Source organism: Propithecus coquereli, unplaced genomic scaffold (genome assembly GCF_000956105.1).
Source record: "Propithecus coquereli isolate 6110/MARCELLA unplaced genomic scaffold, Pcoq_1.0 Scaffold59, whole genome shotgun sequence".
Lineage (NCBI taxonomy): Eukaryota > Metazoa > Chordata > Mammalia > Primates > Indriidae > Propithecus > Propithecus coquereli.
The window spans coordinates 3301553-3310945 of NW_012151840.1; the positions used below are offsets into that span (position 1 = coordinate 3301553).

Below are 9393 nucleotides of genomic sequence, written 5' to 3' on the forward strand. Positions count from 1 at the left end.
GCCCAGGAGTTTGAGGTTGCTGTGAGCTAGGCTGACGCCACGGCACTCTAGCCCGGGCAACACAGTGAGACTTTGTCTCAAAAAAAAAAAAAAAACTCAACTACAATAAAAAAATCTGCATGGCAAAAACCCACTACCACCAAAAAAAAGTCAAAAGACAAAATTACAAACTGGAAAAATATACGACTCATATCACAGAGGACTAGATTCCTTAATATGTTAAGAGCTCCTGCAAACAATGAGATCAGTGACCCAATAAAAAATGAGCCATGCCCAAGAACAGATAAGTCATAGAAATAGATTATGCAAATGTATGTTACACATGGATAAAGCCACACAATCTCACTCAGATAAGAAAAATGCAAATTAATGCCACACAAATACCATTTTCAGTGTAGATACCAGGTTAATAATACACTATGGCAAGGGTGTGGGGACACAGGCATTCTCACATTGCTACTGGGAGTATAAATTGGTACTTCTATTCTCTCTCAAAACGACAAATTACATGTCCCTTGATCTATCAATTTCCCTTCAAGGAATTTATTCTACAGGTGTACTTGGGGAATATGCAAAGTTATTCCCCACAGCACTGTCTGTAGTAGCAACATGGGAATCAACCAAATGTCCATCAAAAAGGGACCAGGGGCCGAGCGAAGTGGCTCACGCCTGTAATCCTTCTGGGAGGCGGAGGTGGAAGGATTGCTTGAGACCAGGAGTTCAAGACCAGCCTGAGCAAGAGCAAGACCCCATCTCTACAAAAAATAGAAAAATTAGCTGGGCATGGTGGTGTGTACCTGTAGTCCCAGCTACTTGGGAGGCTGACACAAGCAAATCATCTAAGCCCAGGAGTTTGAGGTTGCAGTGAGCTATGATGACGCCACTGCACTCTAGCCAGAGCCACAGAGCAAGACCTTGTCTCAAAAAAAAAAAAAGGACTAGGTAAATAAACTCAGTATATCCATATAATAATGAAATACTAAAAAGAAAATAAAAGAAGTTCTTTGTTTACTAGAAATAAGTTAACTCTTTCCTAGTCCACTAGGTGCAATGGTCAAGAGTTCAAGCCCAGGATTTGGACATACTCGAGTCCCAAGCCTAGCTAGCTAAGTCACTCACTGGCTGTGTGACCTCAGGCTAGTTTCTCAACCTCCTAGGCCTCACTTTTCCCATCCATAAAATGGAAATAATAATCATAGCTATTTCAAATGTTGTCGTGAGGATTACCTTCGATAATTAATGTAAACAGCACTATTTTCAGAACATAACTAATCTCTCAAAAAAAGTGAGCAATTGTAATGATTATTCCCACTGCGTTAGTGCCTCTTTCCCCTTTTCTGCAAAGATGTCCTCATATAATAGCCTTCCCCTTCTCCCATCAAAATAGGCTCTTAGGATCAATAACATTTATCAAGCATCCACTTCTGTTTGTTACAGCCTCGAAAAGTATTTCACATTTGAAGGCTTAAAGTGACTTGCCCAAAGGTCCCCTAGCTGGTTAAGTGGATAGCACAGGAGACAGGCCTGGATTGCCTGACCCCAAAGCTGTTTTCTCTTTGCTACACCAGCTGCCTCTCTCAGAGACAGAAAAAAACACATTTATAGTGATGTATGGTTGCAAAACATTCCGCTGATGGAAAGTGACATTAATGGCTATTGGGGTGGTGGAAGGAGAGGGCCACAGTGCAATAGTTTAAACATACAATGGCCTTTGGTATTCTTTTTTTTTTTTTTGAGACAGAGTCTCGCTCTGTTGCCCAGGCTAGCAGGCCATGGCGTCAGCCTAGCTCACATCAACCTCAAACTCCTGGGCTCAAGCAATCCTCCTGTTTCAGCCTCCTGAGTAGCTGGGACTACAGACACACACCACCACACCTGGCTAATTTTTTTTATTTTTAGTGGAAACGGGGTCTCGCTCTTGCCGAGGCTGGTCTCAAACTCCTGAGCTCAAGCAATCCTCCCACCTTGGCTTCCCAGAGTGCTAGGATTACAGGCATGAGCCACCATGCCTGGCCAGCCTTTGGTATTCTTCAATATGAAGAAGAGGACAGTGGGCATTTCCTGGGGCAAGAGGGGGGCTATTTCTATCACACCAATAGGTATGGTGTTGGTGGGTCTCTAAGGAGGACGCTGGAAAGAAAGAGGATGACCTTGCCATCCCTGTGCCTTGAGAAGGGTGGGTTGTTGGCAACACATATGATATAGTGGAAAGAGCAAGGTGTGAAGCCCTGTCTGTCACTTCCTTCCTGTGTTTTCTTGAATAAGTTAATTAACCTCTCTGAGCCTCAGGTTCCTCTTTCCTACTCAAGGACATCGTTTCAGCAATCCTCACCTCTCCCTGTCAATTTTTTGGTCTCTACTAGACCATTTCCATCAGCATGTAAACATGCTGACATTCCACTCATCCTTTAAAAACTCCCTTTGGTAGGCCAGGAGTGGTGGCTCATGCCTGTAATCCCAGCACTTTGAGAGGCCAAGGTGGAAGGATCACTTCAGCTCAGGAGTTCAAGACAAGCCTGGGCAACAGAGCAAGACCCTGTCTCTACAAAATAATTAAAAATTAGTGGGGCATAGTGGCACACGCCTGTAGTCTCAGGTACTCAGGAGGCTGAGGTGGGAGGATTGCTTGAGCAGAGGAGTCCAAGGTTACACCAAGCTATGCTTGCACCACTGCACTCCAGCCTGGGTGACAGAGTGAGACCCTGTCTCAAAAAAAAAAAAAGCAACTCCCTTTCGTTGACCCCACTTCTCCAGCCAACAAACTCATTCCATTTCTTTACTGCTCTTTTTTTTTTTTACCCCATCGGATAAACCTTTTATCTTTACTCCTCTTTACAGCTAAACTCTTCAAGAGTTGCCTATACCTGCTGTCTCCAATTTTCCTCCCCCTGTTCTCTCTTGAATCCGCTCCCACCAGTCTTTGGCCCTCGCTATTTCACCAAAACTCCTCCCATCAAGGTCACCACCAATGGCCTGCCTGTTGCTAAACCCTCTGGTCAAGTCCCAATCATCCTCTTCCTGACCTCTCAGCAGTATTTGACATCAGTTTCTCCCTTCTCTTGAATACACTGTCCTCACCTAGTTTTCAGGACTCCAACTCTCCTGATTTTTCTGCTACTTCACTAACCTCGCATTCTCAGTCTCCCTCGCTGGTCCCTCCTACAGTTTCAGAAGGCTGACGTGCCCCAAGGCTCAAGCCCCTGGGCCTCTTCTCAGTCCACATTCTCACCCAAGATGATTCAGCCAGTCTCAAGGCTTGAAATCATTTCTACCTGCAGATGACTCCCAAATTCATATGTCAAGCTCGGTCATCATTCCCAAACCCGACTCCTGCATCCAGCTCTTTCTCAGCATCCTGGCTTGGTTGTCTAGTAGACATCTCAGCTTCCACGTGTGCAAAACTGAGCTCTGATCCTGTCCTGCAGCCCCCCATCCAGGCAACGAGGCCAGCACTCCTCTCACCTAAAGATGTGAGGAGTCAATGAGATCACAGATGCCGAGGACCCAGCACAGTTACTTGTACGCAGTTGACAGACACTCACTAAATGGTAGCACTTCTCATACCATCGTAGAGAGAGGGAAGACCAAAGGACGCTTTTTGGGAAAGGAGGTTGGGAAGCGGAGTGGGAACTGGTTCAGAGAACAGGCGCTGAGGGGACAGCCCGGATGCAAGGTCTTGGGGGCACACTGCTAAGGGCAGAAGCCACCAGGTAGAGCTGGCAAGGGACGCCAGGGAGTGGGGGGAGGCTCCTGAGGGTCAGCTAAAGTCAGGCCTGAACCCAGTGGCAGAAAAGCCTCTGACTGTGTCGGAGACTTTCGACCTCTTCAGATCTCAAGGCGAGAGGAGACGATAAAGCACACAGATTAACTCCCGAAAGAAACCCCGCAGGCTCTGAGGGTTTCCCTGCCAGCTTCCCCTTGCCACTCTGGCCCTCAGGGGTCTCACTTGCAGTAATGACATGACATTTAGTACTTCTCTGTTCAGCTGGAGTCCAAAGGGCTGCAAGGCTGGGGACTTGTCTCCCCAGAGACACCCCAAACTTCTCCAGGGCAGGGGACATCCATGTGTCCCCACAGAGCCCTCTGCTCCAGGACATAACAGACCCTCAGGTAGTACAGACTGTCAAAGAGGAGGCCAGGATTTTCCTGCCCAAGATGGAAGTACAGGGAATCCTTAAATACTTTTATATTTCCTTCAGGCCTTTGTTCTAGTATTACCTTCTCAGCGAGGCCTTCCCTGGCCTCCCGTCTAAAATACCAATTCCCCCTGCCACTCTCACCCCCAGCAAACACGCACGATGCCTGTCTCCCTCCCCTGCTTCCTTTTCCCTCCTTAGCACTAGTAGCTAGGGTGCCACATATTTAATTTACATCCTCTTAATTGTCTCCCCCACTAGAAGGAAGCTCAAATAAGCCAGGGGTTTCTGTCTGTGTTGTTCACTGTTTTATCTCCAGCCGTCAGAATAGCACCTGGAACAGAGCAGGCGCTCAAAATATATTTCTGGAATGAATGAACGATTAGCCACACTTATTTAAGCTTGTTCTACGCTAGGGACTTTTCTAAACACTCTGTTTAATATCCTACTTAGTTCCTTTAATCTTCATAACCACCCTGTGAGGTAGTATAATTATTTATATTTTCTAGAACACTAACACTGAGTGTCAGAAAAATTAAACCACTTGCCCAAGGTCACATCACTTTACATGGCAGGGTGGGACAGAGATCGTCTGGCTCCGAAGCCTTAGCTGTCTCCTGCACAGAATAAGCTGTGTGCAGGGGAAGCAGAAGTGGGGAGGAACAAAGGAAGGGGCGACAGAAAACCTCTGAAGAAACCGGTGAGCGTTCCAGCCCTGCGCTATCCAGTAGGGCCGTCTGCGAGGATGGAAATGCTCTGTGTCTGCAACGTCCAGAACAGCAGCCTCTAGCCATGGGTGGCTGTGAGGCACTTGAAATGTGATTAGGGCAACTAAGGAACTAAATTTTTAATTTGATTTAATCGTAATTAATTTACATTTAAATAGTCACACATGGCCAATGGCTACCATATTGGAGAGCACAGCTTTAGACTTAGATTACATTCAGTGACTGGGAATGCTCTCACTGTTAGGTCTGTGGCACACAGGCCTGGTGGGACGGGAATGGGGGACAGGAGGGAAGGGGTGCCTATTTACAGCAGTGGGCAGTGAGGTTACTTTGTGTGATCCTTACAAACACCCAGCGAGTGGAGCACTTGTTCCCCCGGTTTGCTGAGGGTCCCAGATGAAGTAATGTAGTTAGAATTAGTGTGCCCCGGGATCTTGGTCCTCAATAAAGGAGCTTCCTCTCTCTGACCACATCTCCCAGCCCCGACAATTTGTCCCTGGGTCGCTGGGCCAGATCAGAGTCTGGGTTTTCTTGGTCCTTCTCAGGATTTACACTTGATCATTTTCAGGCTCTTTTTAGGGTGGAGTCTGTGTGGCTGATGCCACGCAGACCTCATAGGCTTTACACAGACTTAACAAATGTTTGCTGCAATGAATAAACAAGACGCAGAGCCAAAGCGAGGAGAGATCTCTGGCGACCGAGAGCCCTATGGGGGAGGGCCTTCATTCAGTTCCTCAATCGCACCAATTAGGCACAGGTCCTCTGACCTGACAGTGCCTACGAATCACAAGGGACAGTTTGTCAAAAAAGACATCTCCCCAGGCCCCACTACTCAATATTCCTATTTAATAAACCTGGGGTAGAGACCGAGAACCAGTATTTTTTATCGAGCTCTCCCCCAAACACAAAAAATATGCCAAATCTGATGCTAGACTCAGAACTATCCTTCTGAGAAAGGCTGATTTGGGGTGAGGCTAGGAATGCATATAGGTGTTAGAGGCAGAAAGAGGTTGCCCTAGAGGGAAATTCATAAGTTGAGACAGGACTTTGAGATACTTAAAGGCGTACATACTTGTTTTGTGTATTTTCTTGTATTGCAGAAGTAAGAAGGAACTTGAGTCACCCAAGCTCAAGGCTTCCACGCCCAGCACCTAGAGCTAGTCCAGGCCTCTAGCCAGCGGGCACACCTGAGGAGTCCTGGCAGCTCCTGGACACGTGGGCAGCGACTGATGGAAGCCACGCCTCCAGCTACGAGACCCCCACAACCCACGAGCCCACGGATTTCCCCTCTCAGCCAGCTCCAGCCTCTGCTACCCCCTCTGCTCCTCACTTCTCTAAAACGAAACATGTCGCAGTCATTTGCTCCATGCTTCCTGTACGATTTCTTTATTTTTACTCTCCAGTTTATGAGCTGAGTCTGAGTGGGTGTGGGAGAGAAGCTGGGTATTTCTACTTCTCTGCGTTTTCCTTCTGAGCTGGGAGGGCTTTCACTTCCTCCCCAAACTCTCAGTTCTGCCTTTCACAGGCTGTCCGGGCCACGGGACCACCTTGCCCATCCTTCCTGAGCACCAGGGAAACGGAGAACTGACTGCAACTGGCTGCCTTCGAAGTGTCTCGCAATCACTCAGGAGGAAAAGGAGGTGGCAGCTACAGCAGTAACCTCCCCGGGGCAGGAGCCCTGAGGCATGGTGTGAACAGCGACAGAGGCCGGCAAGGGAGCACCAACCAAGGCCTCAAACCTGCCTGCCATCCTTCTGACACTACCATGGGCAGGCCTGGGCCTCCACTTCCCCTCCCTCAGCCCCTTCTGCCCCAGCATTCAGCCAGATGAGGCCCCAAACAGCCCCAGCTCTGCCTGCTGGTCTAGTTCTACATTTGGGAGCCTCAGGGATCTGCCTCACTGGAGCACGGAGCCATGGGAGGGGTGGGCCTCCACCAGCGGGACCTCACAACTTCCTGTCCCAACCTCTCTGAACCTCAGTCTCCTCTTTCGAGCAAAGTTATATGTAGATACAGTGGAGGATGAGAAAACATGTGTAAAGCACGGTGGGGGCTCGGGGAGTGCTCAATCAACGATGGCTGCTGCTGGCAGGAGTTACAAATGTATATTGAAAAAGGAATCCCTCTCCTTTTCTTTTCCAATGGAAAAGACCACAACCATCCAGAAAGCCAAGAGAGCCGTGGGCACTCCAGCCCAGACTCTAGCTGTAGAAAGTTACCTCCCCACAGGGAGAAATCAAATCAGGTGTTCACCCAGGGCCAGAGTGCAATGTGGTCTAGCAGTGAAAGCCAGAGCGTCTGGTCTCCCCAGGCATCTGTTCTAGAAGCCTGCTGGCTGCCCCTTCATCTTCTGCTGTGTCCTCAAAGAAGCACTCAGACCCTAAAATAAACCCCAGCTCCTCCAGAGGAGAGAGGAGACATGCATGCAGCCAGGCATGCCCCCAGAGCCCATAGGAAGGCCGGGCTGCCAGGCACAGATGACAGCCAACAGGAGCAACAAGTGCCCCCTGCACTCTTCCTCGCCCTCCTTCTCTCCTCTGCAAGGGGAGTCCAGGGCGTGCCAACCCCTGGAAGTCCTCATCCCTTCCCAGGCTCCCCACTTAAACTCCCAGGACTGGGGCACTCAGCTCATCAGAGCTCTTGCCTGCCGAAGTGAGTCCGTGCAGCGGGAGATCTGTGACTCAGCGCCCATGATGTCAAGTCCCATCACAGTCAGGGCACTGTCATACACGCACGCTCCCTCAGGGGTAGGGGGAGAACCAGGCGAGGTGGCCCCCCAAAGCGGAGAGAGGAGAGAGGCGCTGGTACAAAGGCCGGCCCAAGCTGGAACACTGCCCTGCTAAGGCGTGCCCTCTCGGGCATCTCCCCTTGGAGCAACGCGGGACCCAGTTACGTAAAGCCTCATGGGGGCACTGGGAAGGACACACGAGAGTCGGTTTCCGAGAACACACTAAGTCCTACACTGACCGCAGGGAGCCCCTGACCAAGGGTGCAGGACAAAGCAAGGAGCGCAAGAGCGACTGCCCGCGTCCCCACGGCTGGGTCAGCCCTGGGCCGGCACCTTGTGCCGCGGGGACGCAAGCTAGCCACAGAAAAGAGGAGCGGTCACACCTCCTTTCCCCGCTCCAGGCTCCCCGCCATCTGCGGCGGCCACAGCGGTTTCCCCCCACAGCCGGGAGCTGCCCGGGCCCTCCAGGTGCACTCGAAGCCCTTACCAAGCGCAGGGCAGTCCGGTTGGGCCAGCGCCGCCCCCGGCGCGGCGAGCAGGGCGGCCAGCAGCGCGCAGTGGACGGCCAGCATGCTTCCTCCTCAGCTAACGCCCCACGGTCCCAGAAACGCGGCGGGCGGGCGGGACCCCGGCAGCAGGGGCGGGGCGGCGGGCGGGCTCCGGCCCTAAGGGAAGACCCCGTCCCCGGGGTCCCGCGCCCTGCACACACTGAGAGTCAGTCCCCCGGCTCGGCGCGGCTCTCGGCTCAGCTCCCTGTGGCCCCGCTCGGTGTCAGTGCGACTTCCCACTTGCACATGACTCAGAGCAGCAGACGGTCCTGGCAACGCAGGAAAACATTTGAGGAACTCGCGCTGGAGCGTCTCTTGGCTGTCCCAGGGTGCGGTTACGAAAGCCAGCGCGGATGGCGCAATAGCCCCACTCGCCGGCAGGCCGGAGGGGGTGGCTTCCTGCAGCAGCGCCGCACCTGAGCGGGGAGGGCCGGGGCCCGCGAGCCTACCTGGGCGCCGCCTCCCGCCCCCCGCCCCGGTCCTGCTGATGTGGGAGGGGGATATTAGCCACCGCCGGCTCGGTTCTCAGTTTTGGTTTCGTGAACAGGATTACGCTGTGAAAGGCACACCTGGAAGGCCCTGGAGGATGCGATCTGCTTCTTACCGTTACAGTTAGGCAGTGCTTGGCAGCCCAGTTACCTGGGGAGCCCTAAAAACCATCGATGTCTAGGTCGGAACCCCCAGAGTTCTGATTTCATCGGTCTGGGGTGAGGCTTGGGCGTCGGGAAACTCGCTACTGCACGTTCTGTCTGCACAGCTGCTCCTCGCAGCCTGCAGTAGAGGGAAGGAACCGCTGTGGACTTTGGAGTCAGGGAGACCTGGGTTCCCATCCAGACCTGCCACCTATTGTGTCTGTGACTTCTGTTCAGAATCTCGCAGGATGGGCGCGGTGGCTCACGCCTGTAATCCTAGCACTCTGGGAGGCCGAGGCGGGTGGATCGCTCAAGGTCAGGAGTTTGAGACCAGCCTGAGCAAGAGCGAGACCCCCGTCTCTACCAAACATAGAAAAACTAGCTGGGTATCCACACGGGCCCGTGGCACAGGCCTGTAGTCCCAGCTGCTGGGAGGCAGTAGGATGGCTTGAGCCCAGGAGTTTGAGGTTGCTGTGAGCTAGGCTGACGCCATGGCACTCTAGCCAGGGCGACAGAGTGAGACTCTGTCTAAAAAAAAAAAAAAAAAAAAAAAGCAGAATCTCTGAGTCCCAGTTTCCTCCTCTGTCAGATAGAGGTAAGAAAGCCTACACTGGACAGGGT

General features: G+C 51.7%; 1 protein-coding gene across 3 annotated transcripts in view; it reads right to left on the bottom strand.

Moving 5' to 3' along the window:
- IL6R (interleukin 6 receptor) overlaps positions 1-8390 on the bottom strand; it is a 50833-nt gene extending 42443 nt beyond the window's left edge. For all 3 annotated transcript variants that reach the window (XR_001138079.1, XM_012658896.1, XM_012658899.1), the window contains exon 1: positions 8080-8390. Coding sequence is in view for 2 of the 3 variants with exons in the window: in XM_012658896.1 (XP_012514350.1) it covers positions 8080-8164 (85 nt within the window). In the remaining variant the exon portion in view is untranslated. The remainder of the gene's footprint in view (positions 1-8079) is intronic.
- Between the last annotated feature and the right edge of the window lie 1003 nt (positions 8391-9393).